We start from the raw sequence: 20,187 nt of genomic DNA on the forward strand, positions 1-20,187 counted from the left end.
TCTCTCTCTCTCTGTCTCTGTCTCTCTCTCTCTCTCTCTCTCTGTCTCTCTGTGTTTTAAGGAGGTGTTTTATACTGTGTTAATACTCTAGATGATTGAGTGTTTTATACTGTGTTAATATTCTAGATGATTGAGTGTTTTATACGGTGTTAAATACTCTAGATGATTGAGTGTTTTATTCTGTGTTAATATTCTAGATGATTGAGTGTTTTATACTGTGTTAATACTCTAGATGATTGAGTGTTTTATTCTGTGTTAATACTCTAGACGATTGAGTGTCTTATTCTGTGTTAATACTCTAGATGATTGAGTGTTTTATACTGTGTTAATACTCTAGATGATTGAGTGTTTTATACGGTGTTAATACTCTCTCTAGATGATTGAGATGGAGTGTTTTAAGGAGATCAACGTCTATGAGACCGAGGGCCTGCTGTGTTCTGATCTGGATGTGAACAGACCCAACCCACCGCCAAAGAGAGGGTTCTTCTACAGGCTGTTCAGACGAGAGGCAAGTGGTGCTAGCTCTCCTCCCGCCCCTGCCGCCGCCGTGAGAGGTGGTGGGGGTTAAGGTACTTCCCTCTTCCTCCATCTTTCTTTTCTTCTTCTTTACCTCTGGTTTTCTTCTCTGGTTGAAGGCTCTCTCTGCTTGTGTTTCTTCTCTGGTTGAAGGCTCTCTCTGCTTGTGTTTCTTCTCTGGTTGAAGGCTCTCTCTGCGTGTGTTTCTTCTCTGGTTGAAGGCTCTCTGCGTGTGTTTCTTCTCTGGTTGAAGGCTCTCTCTGCTTGTGTTTCTTCTCTGGTTGAAGGCTCTCTCTGCTTGTGTTTCTTCTCTGGTTGAAGGCTCTCTCTGCGTGTGTTTCTTCTCTGGTTGAAGGCTCTCTGCGTGTGTTTCTTCTCTGGTTGAAGGCTCTCTCTGCTTGTGTTTCTTCTCTGGTTGAAGGCTCTCTCTGCGTGTGTTTCTTCTCTGGTTGAAGGCTCTCTCTGCTTGTGTTTCTTCTCTGGTTGAAGGCTCTCTGCGTGTGTTTCTTCTCTGGTTGAAGGCTCTCTCTGCTTGTGTTTCTTCTCTGGTTGAAGGCTCTCTCTGCGTGTGTTTCTTCTCTGGTTGAAGGCTCTCTCTGCTTGTGTTTCTTCTCTGGTTGAAGGCTCTCTCTGCGTGTGTTTCTTCTCTGGTTGAAGGCTCTCTCTGTGTGTTTTCTTCTCTGGTTGAAGGCTCTCTCTGCTTGTGTTTCTTCTCTGGTTGAAGGCTCTCTCTGCGTGTGTTTCTTCTCTGGTTGAAGGCTCTCTCTGCTTGTGTTTCTTCTCTGGTTGAAGGCTCTCTCTGTGTGTTTTCTTCTCTGGTTGAAGGCTCTCTCTGCTTGTGTTTCTTCTCTGGTTGAAGGCTCTCTCTGTGTGTGTTTCTTCTCTGGTTGAAGGCTCTCTCTGATTGTGTTTCTTCTCTGGTTGAAGGCTCTCTCTGCTTGTGTTTCTTCTCTGGTTGAAGGCTCTCTGCGTGTGTTTCTTCTCTGGTTGAAGGCTCTCTCTGCTTGTGTTTCTTCTCTGGTTGAAGGCTCTCTCTGCTTGTGTTTCTTCTCTGGTTGAAGGCTCTCTCTGCGTGTGTTTCTTCTCCGGTTGAAGGCTCTCTCTGCTTGTGTTTCTTCTCTGGTTGAAGGCTCTCTCTGCGTGTGTTTCTTCTCTGGTTGAAGGCTCTCTCTGCTTGTGTTTCTTCTCTGGTTGAAGGCTCTCTGCTTGTGTTTCTTCTCTGGTTGAAGGCTCTCTCTGCGTGTGTTTCTTCTCTGGTTGAAGGCTCTCTCTGCTTGTGTTTCTTCTCTGGTTGAAGGCTCTCTGCTTGTGTTTCTTCTCTGGTTGAAGGCTCTCTCTGCGTGTGTTTCTTCTCTGGTTGAAGGCTCTCTCTGCTTGTGTTTCTTCTCTGGTTGAAGGCTCTCTGCGTGTGTTTCTTCTCTGGTTGAAGGCTCTCTCTGCGTGTGTTTCTTCTCTGGTTGAAGGCTCTCTCTGCTTGTGTTTCTTCTCTGGTTGAAGGCTCTCTCTGCTTGTGTTTCTTCTCTGGTTGAAGGCTCTCTCTGCGTGTGTTTCTTCTCTGGTTGAAGGCTCTCTCTGCGTGTGTTTCTTCTCTGGTTGAAGGCTCTCTGCTTGTGTTTCTTCTCTGGTTGAAGGCTCTCTCTGCGTGTGTTTCTTCTCTGGTTGAAGGCTCTCTCTGCGTGTGTTTCTTCTCTGGTTGAAGGCTCTCTCTGCTTGTGTTTCTTCTCTGGTTGAAGGCTCTCTCTGCTTGTGTTTCTTCTCTGGTTGAAGGCTCTCTGCTTGTGTTTCTTCGATGGTTGAAGAGTGTTGTTTTACCCCAGTCAGTTGGTTCAGCAGGAAGTCCAGTGTGTAAAGCAGGAAGTCCAGTGTGTAAAGCAGGAAGTCCAGTTGATAAAGCAGGAAGTCCAGTTGATAAAGCAGGAAGTCCAGTTGGTTCAGCAGGAAGTCCAGTTGATAAAGCAGGAAGTCCAGTTGATAAAGCAGGAAGTCCAGTTGGTTCAGCAGGAAGTCCAGTTGGTTCAGCAGGAAGTCCAGTTGATAAAGCAGGAAGTCCAGTTGATAAAGCAGGAAGTCCAGTTGATAAAGCAGGAAGTCCAGTTGGTAAAGCAGGAAGTCCAGTTGGTAAAGCAGGAAGTCCAGTTGGTAAAGCAGGAAGTCCAGTGTGTACAGCAGGAAGTCCAGTTGATAAAGCAGGAAGTCCAGTTGATAAAGCAGGAAGTCCAGTGTGTACAGCAGGAAGTCCAGTTGATAAAGCAGGAAGTCCAGTTGGTAAAGCAGGAAGTCCAGTGTGTACAGCAGGAAGTCCAGTTGATAAAGCAGGAAGTCCAGTTGGTAAAGCAGGAAGTCCAGTTGGTAAAGCAGGAAGTCCAGTGTGTACAGCAGGAAGTCCAGTTGATAAAGCAGGAAGTCCAGTGTGTACAGCAGGAAGTCCAGTGTGTACAGCAGGAAGTCCAGTTGATAAAGCAGGAAGTCCAGTTGGTAAAGCAGGAAGTCCAGTGTGTACAGCAGGAAGTCCAGTTGGTTCAGCAGGAAGTCCAGTTGGTTCAGCAGGAAGTCCAGTTGGTTCAGCAGGAAGTCCAGTTGATAAAGCAGGAAGTCCAGTTGGTAAAGCAGGAAGTCCAGTTGATAAAGCAGGAAGTCCAGTTGGTTCAGCAGGAAGTCCAGTTGATAAAGCAGGAAGTCCAGTTGGTAAAGCAGGAAGTCCAGTTGGTAAAGCAGGAAGTCCAGTTGGTAAAGCAGGAAGTCCAGTGTGTACAGCAGGAAGTCCAGTTGATAAAGCAGGAAGTCCAGTTGGTAAAGCAGGAAGTCCAGTGTGTACAGCAGGAAGTCCAGTTGATAAAGCAGGAAGTCCAGTTGGTAAAGCAGGAAGTCCAGTGTGTACAGCAGGAAGTCCAGTTGATAAAGCAGGAAGTCCAGTTGGTAAAGCAGGAAGTCCAGTGTGTACAGCAGGAAGTCCAGTTGGTTCAGCAGGAAGTCCAGTTGGTTCAGCAGGAAGTCCAGTTGGTTCAGCAGGAAGTCCAGTTGATAAAGCAGGAAGTCCAGTTGGTAAAGCAGGAAGTCCAGTTGGTAAAGCAGGAAGTCCAGTGTGTACAGCAGGAAGTCCAGTTGATAAAGCAGGAAGTCCAGTGTGTACAGCAGGAAGTCCAGTGTGTACAGCAGGAAGTCCAGTTGATAAAGCAGGAAGTCCAGTTGGTAAAGCAGGAAGTCCAGTGTGTACAGCAGGAAGTCCAGTTGGTTCAGCAGGAAGTCCAGTTGGTTCAGCAGGAAGTCCAGTTGGTTCAGCAGGAAGTCCAGTTGGTAAAGCAGGAAGTCCAGTTGGTAAAGCAGGAAGTCCAGTTGGTAAAGCAGGAAGTCCAGTTGGTAAAGCAGGAAGTCCAGTGTGTACAGCAGGAAGTCCAGTTGATAAAGCAGGAAGTCCAGTGTGTACAGCAGGAAGTCCAGTGTGTACAGCAGGAAGTCCAGTTGATAAAGCAGGAAGTCCAGTTGGTAAAGCAGGAAGTCCAGTTGGTAAAGCAGGAAGTCCAGTTGGTAAAGCAGGAAGTCCAGTTGGTAAAGCAGGAAGTCCAGTGTGTACAGCAGGAAGTCCAGTTGATAAAGCAGGAAGTCCAGTGTGTACAGCAGGAAGTCCAGTGTGTACAGCAGGAAGTCCAGTTGATAAAGCAGGAAGTCCAGTTGGTAAAGCAGGAAGTCCAGTGTGTACAGCAGGAAGTCCAGTTGGTTCAGCAGGAAGTCCAGTTGGTTCAGCAGGAAGTCCAGTTGGTTCAGCAGGAAGTCCAGTTGATAAAGCAGGAAGTCCAGTTGGTAAAGCAGGAAGTCCAGTTGGTAAAGCAGGAAGTCCAGTTGGTAAAGCAGGAAGTCCAGTTGATAAAGCAGGAAGTCCAGTTGGTTCAGCAGGAAGTCCAGTTGGTAAAGCAGGAAGTCCAGTGTGTACAGCAGGAAGTCCAGTTGATAAAGCAGGAAGTCCAGTTGGTAAAGCAGGAAGTCCAGTTGGTTCAGCAGGAAGTCCAGTGTGTACAGCAGGAAGTCCAGTTGATAAAGCAGGAAGTCCAGTGTGTACAGCAGGAAGTCCAGTGTGTACAGCAGGAAGTCCAGTTGATAAAGCAGGAAGTCCAGTTGGTAAAGCAGGAAGTCCAGTGTGTACAGCAGGAAGTCCAGTTGGTTCAGCAGGAAGTCCAGTTGGTTCAGCAGGAAGTCCAGTTGGTTCAGCAGGAAGTCCAGTTGATAAAGCAGGAAGTCCAGTTGGTAAAGCAGGAAGTCCAGTTGATAAAGCAGGAAGTCCAGTTGGTTCAGCAGGAAGTCCAGTTGATAAAGCAGGAAGTCCAGTTGGTAAAGCAGGAAGTCCAGTTGGTAAAGCAGGAAGTCCAGTTGGTAAAGCAGGAAGTCCAGTGTGTACAGCAGGAAGTCCAGTTGATAAAGCAGGAAGTCCAGTTGGTAAAGCAGGAAGTCCAGTGTGTACAGCAAGAAGTCCAGTTGATAAAGCAGGAAGTCCAGTTGGTAAAGCATGAAGTCCAGTGTGTACAGCAGGAAGTCCAGTTGATAAAGCAGGAAGTCCAGTTGGTAAAGCAGGAAGTCCAGTGTGTACAGCAGGAAGTCCAGTTGGTTCAGCAGGAAGTCCAGTTGGTTCAGCAGGAAGTCCAGTTGGTTCAGCAGGAAGTCCAGTTGATAAAGCAGGAAGTCCAGTTGGTAAAGCAGGAAGTCCAGTTGGTTCAGCAGGAAGTCCAGTGTGTACAGCAGGAAGTCCAGTTGGTAAAGCAGGAAGTCCAGTTGGTAAAGCAGGAAGTCCAGTTGGTAAAGCAGGAAGTCCAGTTGGTAAAGCAGGAAGTCCAGTTGGTAAAGCAGGAAGTCCAGTTGGTAAAGCAGGAAGTCCAGTTGATAAAGCAGGAAGTCCAGTTGATAAAGCAGGAAGTCCAGTTGATAAGGCCTAACTAAGTGTTGAGTCTGTGTGACTACATCTCTGTATTAACTACATGTGTAGCCTAACTGACCCAGAATCAGTTCTTAATGGCAGCAGCAGGTAGCGTGGCGCTTAAGAGCGTTGGGCAAGTCACAGAATGTTTGCTGGTTCGAATCCCTGAGCCGACTAGGTGAAAAATCAGTCGACGTGTCCTCGAGCAAGACACTTAACCCTAAATGCTCCTGTGAGTCTCTCTGATAAGAGCGTTCGCTAAATGACTTGAATGTAAATAATGGCTGAAAGATTATACAGCACACCTACGGCTGATCTAGGGTCAGTTATTAATGGTCTGATAGAACCTGTTGAAAATATTCAACAACCTCTGATTGATTCAGTCTGTTTTTAAAGGTAGTGAAAAGTTACATTACAGCCTTATGCTAAAAAATGTACTGTATGTAACCTAACTGATCCAGAATCAGTTTGTAAAAGATGAAGAGCCCATTGATCCTATGTAACGGCTTATTTAACTGTTCCCAGGTCTGTTTAAAGAGTGGCTACGAAGACGAAGAGCACGAGGAGCCTTCCCGACTTTAAACCACTCCTGCTCTCCCTCCTCCTCCTTCTGCTCTCCCTCCTCCTCCTCGTCCTCCTCCTCCTCCTGCTCTCCCTCCTCCTCTCCCTCCTCCTCCTCCTGCTCTCCCTCCTCCTCCTTCTGCTCTCCCTCCTCCTCCTCCTCCTCCTCTTCCTGCTTTCCCTCTCCCTCCTCCTCCTCCTCCTGCTCTCCCTCCTCCTCCTCCTCTCCCTCCTCCTGCTCTCCCTCCTCCTCCTCCTGCTCTCCCTCCTCCTGCTCTCCCTCCTCCTCCTCATCCTCCTCCTGCTCTCCCTCCTCCTGCTCTCCCTCCTCCTGCTCTCCCTCCTCCTCCTCCTGCTCTCCCTCCTCCTCCTCCTGCTCTCCCTCCTCCTCCTCATCCTCCTCCTGCTCTCCCTCCTCCTCCTCCTGCTCTCCCTCCTCCTCCTCATCCTCCTCCTCCTCTCCCTCCTCCTCCTCTCCCTCCTCCTCCTCCTCCTCTCCCTCCTCTCCCTCCTGCTCTCCCTCCTGCTCTCCCTCCTCCTGCTCTCCCTCCTCCTCCTCTCCCTCCTCTCCCTCCTCTCCCTCCTGCTCTCCCTCCTCCTCCTCCTCCTCTCCCTCCTCCTGCTCTCCCTCCTCCTCCTCCTGCTCTCCCTCCTCCTCCTCCTGCTCTCCCTCCTCCTCCTCATCCTCCTCCTGCTCTCCCTCCTCCTCCTCCTGCTCTCCCTCCTCCTCCTCATCCTCCTCCTCCTCTCCCTCCTCCTGCTCTCCCTCCTCCTCCTCCTGCTCTCCCTCCTCCTCCTCATCCTCCTCCTGCTCTCCCTCCTCCTCCTCCTGCTCTCCCTCCTCCTCCTCATCCTCCTCCTCCTCTCCCTCCTCCTCCTCTCCCTCCTCCTCCTCCTGCTCTCCCTCCTCCTCCTCATCCTCCTCCTGCTCTCCCTCCTCCTCCTCCTGCTCTCCCTCCTCCTCCTCATCCTCCTCCTCCTCTCCCTCCTCCTCCTCTCCCTCCTCCTCCTCCTCCTCCTCCTCCTCCTCCCTCCTCCCTTCTTCAAACGCCTCCAGAGCGTAAAATGTTAGGAGCTCGATGAATGTTAAACCTGTATTTATGATATGTATTAAAAAGTGTAATTATAATAATTAAAAGGAAAAACATATGAGTTTAAAGATTTTGTACATTTGTACTTGAACTGTGTCCTAGATGTATATTTTCACTAAAAGGTGTATTGTATAAAAGCCATATTAAGGACCACTTGAATGCATACATCATTTTCTTCTACGTTTTTGTTGTTGTTGTTGTTGTTGTTGTTGTTGTTGTTGTTGTTGTTGGTTTTTACGTTTTTGTTTATTTGTTTTTTGGAACGAGGAAAATGTGTATTAAGGATCTTGTTCTTTTTTAAAAAAAAATTTAAAGAAGCACAGGGTATGTCCCAACTGGTTTCCTATTCCCCTATATAGTCCACTACTTTTACCTGTGGCCTATGGGGTCCTGGTCAGAAGTAGTGCACTGTGTCGGGAAAAGGGTACTATTTGGGACCGAACCATTGTATCAGTAGTCTTTTTTTTATTTGTTTTCTCGATGGAGCCTTGTGTTTGTTTGTATAGTATGTGTGCCTTTCCAAATGGTGCCCTATTCCCTGCATAATGTAGTGCACTATGTAGGGAATAGGGTACCTTAGTGCACTACATTATACCAGAGCCCTATGTAGGGAATGGGGCCCTGGTCTAATGTAGTGCACTATGTAGGGAATAGGGTTCTGGTCTAATGTAGTGCACTATGTAGGGAATAGGGTACCATAGGGCTCTAGTATAATGTAGTGCACTATGTAGGGAATAGGGTACCATAGGGCTCTAGTATAATGTAGTGCACTATGTAGGGAATAGGGTACCATAGGGTACCATAGGGCTCTGGTATAATGTAGTGCACTATGTAGGGAATAGGGTACCATAGGGCTCTGGTCTGATGTAGTGCACTATGTAGGGAATAGGGCTCTGGTCTAAAGTAGTGCACTACATAGGGAATGGGGTTCTGTTCTAAAAGTAGTGCACTATGTAGGGAATAGGGTACCATAGGGCTCTGGTCTAATGTAGTGCACTATATAGGGAATAGGGCTCCATTTAGGATGTATCCTATGTCTGTTCTTTTCTGTTCTTTTGGCCAACGTCCAGTATCACCATATCACATATTCCCTGTTCCAAATCAACCCCTTGCACCAAACACTCTACGCCCTAAACCCTAGCCCCTAGACTAAATCAGCCCCTTGCACCAAACACTCTACGCCCTAAACCCTAGCCCCTAGACTAAATCAACCCCTTGCACCATACACTCTACGCCCTAAACCCTAGCCCCTAGACTAAATCAACCCCTTGCACCAAACACTCTACGCCCTAAACCCTAGCCCCTAGACTAAATCAGCCCCTTGCACCATACACTCTACGCCCTAAACCCTAGCCCCTAGACTAAATCAACCCCTTGCACCATACACTCTACGCCCTAAACCCTAGCCCCTAGACTAAATCAACCCCTTGCACCATACACTCTACGCCCTAAACCCTAGCCCCTAGACTAAAACATCCCCCTTGCACCATACACTCTACGCCCTAAACCCTAGCCCCTAGACTAAATCAACCCCTTGCACCATACACTCTACGCCCTAAACCTAGCCCCTAGACTAAAACATCCCCCTTGCACCATACACTCTACGCCCTAAACCCTAGCCCCTAGACTAAAACAGCCCCTTGCACCATACACTCCATACACTCACGCCCTAAACCCTAGCCCCTAGACTAAATCAGCCCCTTGCACCATACACTCCATACACTCTACGCCCTAAACCCTAGCCCCTAGACTAAATCAGCCCCTTGCACCATACACTCCATACACTCACGCCCTAAACCCTAGCCCCTAGACTAAATCAGCCCCTTGCACCATACACTCTACGCCCTAAACCCTAGCCCCTAGACTAAATCAGCCCCTTGCACCATACACTCCATACACTCACGCCCTAAACCCTAGCCCCTAGACTAAATCAGCCCCTTGCACCATACACTCTATACACTCTACGCCCTAAACCCTAGCCCCTAGACTAAATCAGCCCCTTGCACCATACACTCTACGCCCTAAACCCTAGCCCCTAGACTAAAACATCCCCCTTAGTTCTTACACCCTAAGAAGCCCCCAGCCCATAGTTAGACTCTATGCCATGGTTCTCCAACTGGTGGCACACGAGCTGAATTTGGCCCGCGGGTGAGTTTATTTGGCCCACCAATTTATATATATTTATATATATTTTATTTTTATTTTTTATTGTTGGATGTACGACTGTAAAAACACCAGCAAAACAGCTCCAAATTATTAACATTTTGGAAATGTGTTCCAAGATATTCCCGTAATAGATATTCCCGTAATAGATATTCCCATAATAGATATTCCCATAATAGATATTCCCGTAATAGATATTCCCGTAATAGATATTCCCGTAATAGATATTCCCATAATAGATATTCCCATAATAGATATTCCCATAATAGATATTCCCATAATAGATATTCCCGTAATAGATATTCCCATAATAGATATTCCCATAATAGATATTCCCATAATAGATATTCCCGTAATAGATATTCCCGTAATAGATATTCCCATAATAGATATTCCCGTAATAGATATTCCCGTAATAGATATTCCCGTAATAGATATTCCCGTAATAGATATTCCCGTAATAGATATTCCCGTAATAGATATTCCCGTAATAGATATTCCCGTAATAGATATTCCCGTAATAGATATTCCCGTAATAGATATTCCCGTAATAGATATTCCCATATAGATATTCCCATAATAGAGAGATACAGGTATGGGATCGTATGCAAAATGTAGGCAAGGTTTTAAATAATTATGTTTTAATCAAATATATCTGTTTGGGCTTCTTGCGGTCAATTTGCAAGTCTCCAAATAATTTGTAATCACGTTCCGTCTGAATCTAGTTAATGATCCCTGACCTTCTTACTGGGTCCACGTGAAGATATGAGAGGATTGGACAGCAGAACAAGATTTGTCAATTCTGTCTACATGTCTCATAGTCAAAATAACTTCCTTAAAAACTTTAAACTTCCCTAAAAACTACGGAAAATGTAGTCACCCACTTCCAGAAAAGCACAGATAAGCAGTTGACATGGAATAGTCCATTGTTCTGGCAGAGGGGTGGGAAGAGAGATGCCTTGATTTAACAGTATACCTTGTGTCCATGCCTTCAGCTATGGTGGTGATGAGGATGATTTACAAACCGAATAGAAAGGTTATGAAACGTCACAGAATCGTTTTGTAACTCAGACTGGCTTCATCTTGAAGACAAAAGTGCTTTCATATAATCAACAAACAAACATGTCAAATAGGTTAAATTAGACCAATTCTTGGCACCGAGATGCACCTATTTGACATGGCAAAATGACCTACAGTTTAATCATAATGATATCTTTGCCTCCACCCAAGGGTGTGTGACCCAAAATGACACCCTACTACCTATATAGTGCACTACTTTTGATGAGAGTCCTATGGGCCCTGGTCAAAAGTAGTGCACTGTAAAGGGAATAGGGGGCCATTTGGGACACTAGGCATCTTTCACATGCACCGTGTTCCCCTGTCTATCCCCTAACATAACATTGTTCCATAGAAACGGATCTAAGGTCCCCTTTGTTGATTGGTAGTCAGGATTGGGAAAAGGGGGGGAAACAGCCTCATCACGGTTGCTATGACAACTAGACGTTCCATTTAAATAAAAATAAAAAATGAACACAGCCTTCGTTCCAATTGGGACCCTATTCCCTATATAGTGCACTACTTTAGACCAGAGCCCTATTCCGTATATAGTGCACTACTTTAGACCAGAGCCCTATTCCCTATATAGTGCACTACTTTAGACCAGAGCCCTATTCCGTATATAGTGCACTACTTTAGACCAGAGCCCTATTCCGTATATAGTGCACTACTTTAGACCAGAGCCCTATTCCGTATTTAGTGAACTACTAGTGACCAGGGCCCTATTCCCTATATAGTGAACTACTAGTGACCAGAGCCCTATTCCCTATATAGTGAACTACTAGTGACCAGAGCCCTATTCCCTATATAGTGCACTACTTTAGACCAGGGCCCTATATAGTGCACTACTGTAGACCAGGGGCCTATTCCCTATATAGTGCACTACTTTAGACCAGGGCCCTATATAGTGCACTACTGTAGACCAGGGGCCTATTCCCTATATAGTGCACTACTTTAGACCAGGGCCCTATTCCCTATATAGTGCACTACTATAGACCAGGCCTCATGTCAAAAGTAGTGCCAGGAGAGAGACTTGAATGAGGATATGATCACGTCTCCCTACACCACGGAGTCTCTTCCGTAAGAATGACTTGAGACGAGCGTTTTCGGGCCATTTTGTTTTGTTTGTTTATTTTCTTTGTCATTCAGGCGACCATATTATTTACCAACCGTCCAACCAATGTAACCCCCCCTTTCACTTTTTTTTTAATGCTGTGAAAATGTTGAGATGGATCTTTTTGGCTGCTTGCTGTACATACTGTACTGTATTCATGTCTTTTTATAGAGACACCCAGCCTCCCAGAATGACCTTTCATTCTGTTTAACCATTGGAGGGGTGAATCTAAGAATCTTATGACAGTGGTTACCTTTGTCCTCTGTTCCGGAATCCCATTATGACGTCATTGATTTGAATCAATTAGAATGTTCAAACAGAATGTTCTGTTGACATTCCTTCAAAGGGTTCAAGGAATCCCTTTATGACGTCATTGATTTGAATCAATTAGAATGTTCAAACAGAATGTTCTGTTGACATTCCTTCAAAGGGTTCAAGGAATTCCATTCTACATTTACTTTTTTTTTACACAAATGACTGCAGTTAATCATTGAAAATCATCAATCAATCAAATGCATTTAGAATTAGAATACACCACACAGTTCTACTTCTGAAGCCACTAGAACTCCTCTGTTAGAAAACAACGTTACGTTTCTCACATACACATATATACACTTGTCGTGGCTCGGCTCCAACACGCCTGGTATCTTGACATGGGGAAAGAGAACTGTGAGTGTTCAGAGATCTGGCTGTTCCATGACATTCTATTCTAGAATTAGGAACGTTATACAGTGCAGGACATAGCTAGCTCTGGCTGTTGGCTTCTCGTTGTCTTTTTCTACATGCTATATTTCTTTGCTTCCAGACGCACCACGAAGCTCACCTCCACCTGTCAGTCAGTGTAGAAACACTCTTTGCCTCAAAAACCATGTAAATGATGTACTTCAAAACTTGTAAGCTCTTTTTATATCTCATTAGGCGCAGGCACGCACCCAGACACACACACACACACACTTGGACTGGGGGTAAAGGCTTGGCATCCATCCCTGTACAGCAGTAAGATATTTCATTTTGCGGCACTAAAGTGTGGAAACTGTCTGCTTCTCAAATGGCACCCTGTTCCCTACTGTATGTAGTGTACTACAAAAGAAGTGCACTACATAGGGCATAGCGGTTCATTTGGGACACGTGCAATAACTATAGGAAGTGTCTTTGAGCATAATGCAAATGACACCAAATCAAACTGGAAATGGTTTTGATTTAAAAATGTTTAAAAAAAAACGTTTTTTCAACTGACATAACTGGCATAAACCTTGATCTACAGTATGTGGAGGGCCAAGAGTTGTTCCTGACCATGTGACCTGGCCCGGGAAAAAACCTCTGAGCCCAACTTATAAAGCCTCTCTATGACCCACGATTCAATCCGATCGCTCTTTGTCCACAATGCACGTTTTTTTTAAAGTCAATGTTCACAGTAAAATGTCGTCTCGGTCAGAAATGACCTTTTTTTTTTTTAAATGGCGCATTGTCCAAATCCCCCGGAGTCTATAGGACGGGATTCAGTCCCATCTTCTAACTATAGGGCCCCTTGTTGTCCAAATCCCCCGGAGTCTATAGGACGGGATTCAGTCCCATCTTCTAACTATAGGGCCCCTTGTTGTCCAAATCCTGCGGAGTCTATAGGACGGGATTCAGTCCCATCTTCTAACTATAGGGCCCCTTGTTGTCCAAATCCTGCGGCGTCTATAGGACGGGATTCAGTCCCATCTTCTAACTATAGGGCCCCTTGTTGTCCAAATCCTGCGGCGTCTATAGGACGGGATTCAGTCCCATCTTCTAACTATAGGGCCCCTTGTTGTTCCTGGTCATGTGATCAGGATGGAGGAACTCCAGGCCTCACCCACACAGTATGTGCCAACCAGTCATAATTAGTCAGTGTCCTTTCTTTTCGACGTCTGAATGGACGGTCCCACGTTAGGCTGACAAGGAACCTAAATACAGCTCATTAAAAAAATAACATTTTTAATATTTTTTTTTTTTTACATGTTTTGAATGTCTGCACAAAGTGTATTTTTAATAAATGAAACAAAAATAAAAATCCAATTATTACTCAAGCATGTTATAGGTTGTTGCAGGTTCCTTGTCTGTAATTGAAATTTACCTTTCAGTGCCAACATATGACATGTATTTACAGGGGACAACGACACATTTGTTACCACAAGGTGACCAGACAAATTATATATATATTTTTTTTGTGGGGGGCTACGTCCCAAATTGACAACTTACTCCCTATATAGTGGCCTACTTGTGAACAGGGCCCATAAAGGCTCTGTTCAAAATGCCCTGGTCAAGAGTAGTGCACTATGTAGGGAATGAAAACGGGTGCCATTTGGGACAGAGCTCTTTTTTTAATGATCTTTATAATTATTATTTTTGTACAGTCGTGTTGCTCAACCACTGCAGTTCATGTAATTGTTGTACAAGTTGTATCACTGGGTGTTACTGTGTCATATCTTCTGACATTTGTAATTAGTCCTGAGAATACACTGCCGTTTTGGATAAAAAATAATAATAATAACACAAATCCTCCCCCCTGTGTCCCCGGATTGGTTTTTGGTCATTTGACAGAGGCTTTTTTTATCCAGAGTGACTTAGTTAGTGCTTTCACCTTAAGATAAGCTAGGTGAGACAAATGATTTATATCACAGTAATGCACTGTAGTCAGGAAGCAACTTTTCATTATACAAATATACACTAACAGTACAGAAGGATAAAGGAGGTGTCCCAGGTAGAACCCAACAGTAAAGCAGGATAAAGGAGGTGTCCCAGGTAGAACCCAACAGTAAAGCAGGATAAAGGAGGTGTCCCAGGTAGAACCCAACAGTAAAGCAGGATAAAGGAGGTGTCCCAGGTAGAACCCAACAGTAAAGCAGGATAAAGGAGGTGTCCCTAACTGAACGCAACAGTAAAGCAGGATAAAGGAGGTGTCCCTAACTGAACCCAACAGTACAGAAGGATAAAGGAGGTGTCCCAGGTAGAACCCAACAGTAAAGCAGGATAAAGGAGGTGTCCCAGGTAGAACCCAACAGTAAAGCAGGATAAAGGAGGTGTCCCAGGTAGAACCCAACAGTAAAGCAGGATAAAGGAGGTGTCCCTAACTGAACGCAACAGTAAAGCAGGATAAAGGAGGTGTCCCTAACTGAACCCAACAGTAAAACAGGATAAAGGAGGTGTCCCAGGTATAACCCAACAGTGCAGAAGGATAAAGGAGGTATCCCAGGTAGAACCCAACAGTAAAGCAGGATAAAGGAGGTGTCCCTAACTGAACCCAACAGTAAAGCAGGATAAAGGTGTCCCAGGTAGAACCCAACAGTAAAGCAGGATAAAGGAGGTGTCCCAGGTAGAACCCAACAGTAAAGCAGGATAAAGGAGGTGTCCTAGGTAGAACCCAACAGTAAAGCAGGATAAAGGAGGTGTCCCAGGTAGAACCCAACAGTAAAGCAGGATAAAGGAGGTGTCCCAGGTATTACCCAACAGTAAAGCAGGATAAAGGAGGTGTCCCAGATGGAACCCAACAGTAAAGCAGAATAAAGGAAGTGTCCCTAACTGAACCCAACAGTAAAGCAGGATAAAGGAGGTGTCCCAGGTAGAACCCAACAGTAAAGCAGGATAAAGGAGGTGTCCCTAACTGAACCCAACAGTAAAGCAGGATAAAGGAGGTGTCCCAGGTAGAACCCAACAGTAAAGCAGGATAAAGGAGGTGTCCTAGGTAGAACCCAACAGTAAAGCAGGATAAAGGAGGTGTCCCAGGTATAATCCAACAGTAAAGCAGGATAAAAGAGGTGTCACAGGTAGAACCCAACAGTAAAGCAGGATAAAGGAGGTGTCCCAGGTAGAACCCAACAGTAAAGCAGGATAAAGGAGGTGTCCCAGGTAGAACCCAACAGTAAAGCAGGATAAAGGAGGTGTCCCAGGTAGAACCCAACAGTAAAGCAGGATAAAGGAGGTGTCCCTAACTGAACGCAACAGTAAAGCAGGATAAAGGAGGTGTCCCTAACTGAACCCAACAGTAAAGCAGGATAAAGGAGGTGTCCCAGGTAGGACCCAACAGTAAAGCAGGATAAAGGAGGTGTCCCAGGTAGAACCCAACAGTGCAGAAGGATAAAGGAGGTATCCCAGGTAGAACCCAACAGTAAAGCAGGATAAAGGAGGTGTCCCTAACTGAACCCAACAGTTAAGCAGGATAAAGGAGGTGTCCCAGGTAGAACCCAACAGTAAAGCAGGATAAAGGAGGTGTCCCAGGTAGAACCCAACAGTAAAGCAGGATAAAGGAGGTGTCCTAGGTAGAACCCAACAGTAAAGCAGGATAAAGGAGGTGTCCCAGGTATAACCCAACAGTAAAGCAGGATAAAGGAGGTGTCCCAGGTAGAACCCAACAGTAAAGCAGGATAAAGGAGGTGTCCCAGGTATTACCCAACAGTAAAGCAGGATAAAGGAGGTGTCCCAGATGGAACCCAACAGTAAAGCAGAATAAAGGAAGTGTCCCTAACTGAACCCAACAGTAAAGCAGGATAAAGGAGGTGTCCCAGGTAGAACCCAACAGTAAAGCAGGATAAAGGAGGTGTCCCTAACTGAACCCAACAGTAAAGCAGGATAAAGGAGGTGTCCCAGGTAGAACCCAACAGTAAAGCAGGATAAAGGAGGTGTCCTAGGTAGAACCCAACAGTAAAGCAGGATAAAGGAGGTGTCCCAGGTAGAACCCAACAGTAAAGCAGGATAAAGGAGGTGTCCCAGATGGAACCCAACAGTAAAGCAGGATAAAGGAGGTGTCCCAGGTAGAACCCAACAGTAAAGCAGGATAAAGGAGGTGTCCCAGGTAGAACCCAACAGTAAAGCAGGATAAAGGAGGTGTCCCAGGTAGAACCCAACAGTAAAGCAGGATAAAGGAGGTGTCCCAGGTAGAACCCAACAGTAAAGCAGGATAAAGGAGGTGTCCCTAACTGAACCCAACAGTAAAGCAGGATAAAGGAGGTGTCCCTAACTGAACACAACAGTAAAGCAGGATAAAGGAGGTGTCCCAGGTAGAACCCAACAGTAAAGCAGGATAAAGGAGGTGTCCCTAACTGAACCCAACAGTAAAGCAGGATAAAGGAGGTGTCCCTAACTGAACACAACAGTAAAGCAGGATAAAGGAGGTGTCCCAGGTAGAACCCAAAAGTAAAGCAGGATAAAGGAGGTCTCCCAGATGGAACCCAACAGTAAAGCAGGATAAAGGAGGTGTCCCAGGTAGAACCCAACAGTAAAGCAAGATAAAGGAGGTGTCCTTAACTGAACCCAACAGTAAAGCAGGATAAAGGAGGTGTCCCAGGTATAACCCAACAGTAAAGCAGGATAAAGTAGGTGTCCCTTACTGAACCCAACAGTAAAGCAGGATAAAGGAGGTGTCCCAGGTAGAACCCAACAGTAAAGCAGGATAAAGGAGGTGTCCCAGGTATAACCCAACAGTAAAGCAGGATAAAGGAGGTGTCCCAGGTATAACCCAACAGTAAAGCAGGATAAAGCCTTAACCCCTCCATACTGTAGTGGACTACTTTTAACCAGAGTGCTATGGATCCTAGTCCAAAGTGGTGCACTACACAGGGAATAGACTGCAATTTGGGACAGAAAGAAAGCACATATACAGGTGTAGCCTACATGTCAGATAGTGATTGAGTGTTGTCGTTTCCTACAGGTACTACATTTCTGGGTGTGTGAGGCAGTCATTGGAAGAAAACACATTTATTTAATTGGTACGTTTTTCTAGTCTACCTGTTCTATTGAAATGTTGATATCACACTAATAAGTGCGCGTGCTGAAATACACTGCAATGTGACTGCAGGGGCTAATGTTTTCAATACGCACTACCTCATCCACATCTCCCCAGAGCCCTAATCACATGATGATTCTGCCAAGATCGCTCACTTGGAAGGAAACTTCCGTTTTTTTCCCCGACTCAACAGTCGGGATTACCGTTGAAAGGCATAGAACGTAAACGGTGCAGATGATATACCGTTTTGATATCACGGAATATCGCCTCGTCGTGCAGGATTTCAGCACTCGTGACGCTCAAAAAAAAAAAAAAAAAAAAAAAAAAAAAAAAAAGCTGTTACCCATCCACCCAATCACGGCTGACAACGGCCCGAGCCTCGTCCTTATTGGTGCCTCCACCCAATCACGACTGACAACGGCCCGAGCCTCGTCCTTATTGGTGCCTCCACCCAATCACAACTGACGACGGCCCGAGCCTCGTCCTTATTGGTGCTCGCTCTTCCTCTGATTGGCTACCGGTGCAGCGTTGGCCCAACCCTTCCCCACCAACTGTCACAGGAGCTCCCACTTCCTTGTGATTCTGTCCGGGCGCATCGAAGATGGCTTTGAGTATGGATGGTAGTGGCTACATCAACCAACGTCCTATTCATTTACCGAGGCTATTGTAAAGAAATAAAAGATTATCTTGCGTCGATAAGTGAAGTCGGAGAGGCGGCAGTAAAGTAGTCGCGAGTAGTGTTCATACGCTCGTCGTACTACGGACGGTTCGCTTCCCGGCGCGTGTTTTTGATGTTGTTTTTTTGTTGCTCCCCCCTGGTTGATTCCGATAGCTAGCTAACTGACACTTAAACGACAATTGTGTAAATATTAGCCACAGCTAAGCTAACCACTGCTGGTTAAAAAATGGCCACCATGGATAAATTAATGAAGGCCTTTGAATCTCTCAAGTCTTTCCAACAACAACAGGGACCGCCGACGGCCGAGGAGACGGCTCAAAAACAGTACGTCCGTGTTTGTTTATGGTCATTGTGTTGAGACACTGCTAGCGATGAGTTAAGCTTACATTACATACACAGTAGTTGGCTGGTTAGCTAGCTAGTTAGCGAAGCTATTCGCAGGTTATTGCGAGTTAGCGATGCTAACCTTATAGCTAGCTAGCTGTCACCGTCCAGTCCAGGCGACCCTGTCACAACACACACAGCAACACACAGTTTTACACCCCACGTCTATTTGATAGCTGGCGCTTGTAAACAAATACCAGGGTGGACTAAATATTACGATATCATTTCACTAAAGTAAAATCTTGAAAAAAAAAAAATCTAATCAAGTTTAATTTCTATTTTCTCATATACATTGTGCAGATTGACTGATTTAGTTTCCACCCCCCACAATCATTCGTTGCTTGTTGTCTAATATACATTATATTATTATAATTATATGTATAATTGATTTCAATACATTTCTTTTATCAAATCAACATAATGACATTTCTGTTTGTCACATGCTTGGTAAACAACAGGTGTAGACTAACAGTGACATGCTTACTGACAGGCCCTTCCCAACAATGCAGAGAGAGAGAAATACTAACAGGAGGAATACAGTGCCTCGAGAAAGTATTCACACCCCTTGACTTTTTCCACGTTTTGTTGTGTTACAAAGTGGGATGAAAATGTTTTCAATTATATTTTTTTGACAACAATCCACACAAATTATTGTAATGTCAAAGTGGAAGAGAATTTGAACTTTTTCTGTGAAAAATAAATGAAAGACCTCCTGAGATGTTTGAATCACATTTTGGCAGCCATTACAGCTGTGAGTCTCTAAGAGATTTACACACCTGGATTGTACAATATGTGCACATTATTGTTAAGAAATGCATTCACGCTTTGTCAAGTTGTTTGTTGATCATTGCTAGACAGCCATTTTCAAGTCTTGACATAGATTTTGAAGCTGATTTTAGGTCAACTGTAACTAGGCCACGCAGGAAGATTCAACGTCTTCTTGGTAAGCAAGGTCATTGTCCTGCTGAAAGCAAACTGAACCAGGTTCTCCTCTAGGATTCTTGCCTGTGCTTCGATCTATTCCATTTATTTTTATCCTAAAAGAAACTACCTAGTCCTTGCCGATGACAAGCATACCCATAACATGAGTCAGCCACCACCATGCTTGAAAATATGAAGAGTGGTACTCAGTGATGATGTTGGATTTGCCCCAAACATAATGTATTGTATTCAGGACATAAATGTAATTGCTTTGCCACATTTTTTTTGCAGTTTTACTTTAGTGCCTTGTTGCAAACAGGATGCATTATTTTGAATATTCTTTTATTCTGTACAAGCTTCCTTCTTTTTCCCTCTGTCACTTAGTTTAGTATTGCGGCGTAACTACAATGTTGTTGATCCATCCTCCGTTTTCTCCCGTCACAGCCATTAAACTCTGTAACTATTTTACAGTCCCCATTGGCCTCATGGTGAAATCCCTGAGCGGTTTCCTTCCTCTCCGGCAACTGAGTTAGTAGTGACTGACTGTAGTGACTGTATCTTTGTAGTGACTGGGTGTATTGATACACCATCCAAAGGGTAATGAATATCTTCACCATGTTCAAAGGGATATTTTCTACCAATAGGCGCCTTCTTTTTGAATATCCCTCCGAGCACTGGAAAACCTCCCTGGAAAACCTCCCTGGTCTTTGTAGTTGAAACTGTGTTTGAAATTCACTGCTCGACCGAGGGACCTTACAGATAATTGTATGTGTTGGGTACAGAGACGAGGTAGTCATTCAAAAATCATGTTCAACACTATTATTGCACACAGAGTGAGTCCATGCAACTTATTATGTGACTTGTTCAGCACATTTTTACTCCTGAACTGATTTAGGCATCACCATAACAGAAGGGTGGGAATACTTATTGACTCAAGACATTTCAGCTTTCAATTGGAATTCATTTGTAAAAAAAGAAAAAGTCTTAAAACATAATTCCACTTTGACATTATAGATTATTGTGTGTAGGACAGTGACACAATCAAATCGCAGT

The 20,187-nt window shown here is 45.0% G+C and overlaps 2 protein-coding genes and 1 long non-coding RNA gene across 14 annotated transcripts in view; all 3 read left to right on the forward strand.

Moving 5' to 3' along the window:
* The window catches only part of LOC110516120 (G protein-coupled receptor kinase 6), a 77,370-nt gene extending 71,239 nt beyond the window's left edge, over positions 1-6,131 (forward strand). For 2 of the 3 annotated variants that reach the window (XM_036934114.1, XM_036934116.1), the window contains 2 exons: positions 377-569; positions 5,945-6,081. In XM_036934114.1, the coding sequence (XP_036790009.1) occupies positions 377-568 (192 nt within the window). In that variant the 3' untranslated portion in view covers position 569; positions 5,945-6,081. Of the gene's footprint in view, positions 1-376; positions 570-5,944 lie in introns of all 3 variants that reach the window. The other variant, XM_036934115.1, reaches the window with a different exon arrangement.
* Positions 6,132-11,203: 5,072 nt separating this feature from the next.
* LOC118936795 lies at positions 11,204-13,934 on the forward strand. Its single transcript, XR_005034252.1, has 2 exons — positions 11,204-11,751; positions 11,835-13,934. It is a non-coding gene; the product is annotated as an uncharacterized LOC118936795 (long non-coding RNA).
* A 3,765-nt stretch (positions 13,935-17,699) lies between these two features.
* The window catches only part of LOC110511504 (huntingtin), a 131,155-nt gene continuing 128,667 nt past the window's right edge, over positions 17,700-20,187 (forward strand). For 9 of the 10 annotated variants that reach the window (XM_036934117.1, XM_036934125.1, XM_036934126.1 and 6 more), the window contains exon 1: positions 17,700-18,153. In XM_036934117.1, coding sequence (XP_036790012.1) covers positions 18,056-18,153 — 98 coding nt within the window. In that variant the 5' untranslated portion in view covers positions 17,700-18,055. The remainder of the gene's footprint in view (positions 18,154-20,187) is intronic. The other variant, XM_036934123.1, reaches the window with a different exon arrangement.

This window comes from Oncorhynchus mykiss, chromosome 10 (assembly GCF_013265735.2).
Source record: "Oncorhynchus mykiss isolate Arlee chromosome 10, USDA_OmykA_1.1, whole genome shotgun sequence".
Lineage (NCBI taxonomy): Eukaryota > Metazoa > Chordata > Actinopteri > Salmoniformes > Salmonidae > Oncorhynchus > Oncorhynchus mykiss.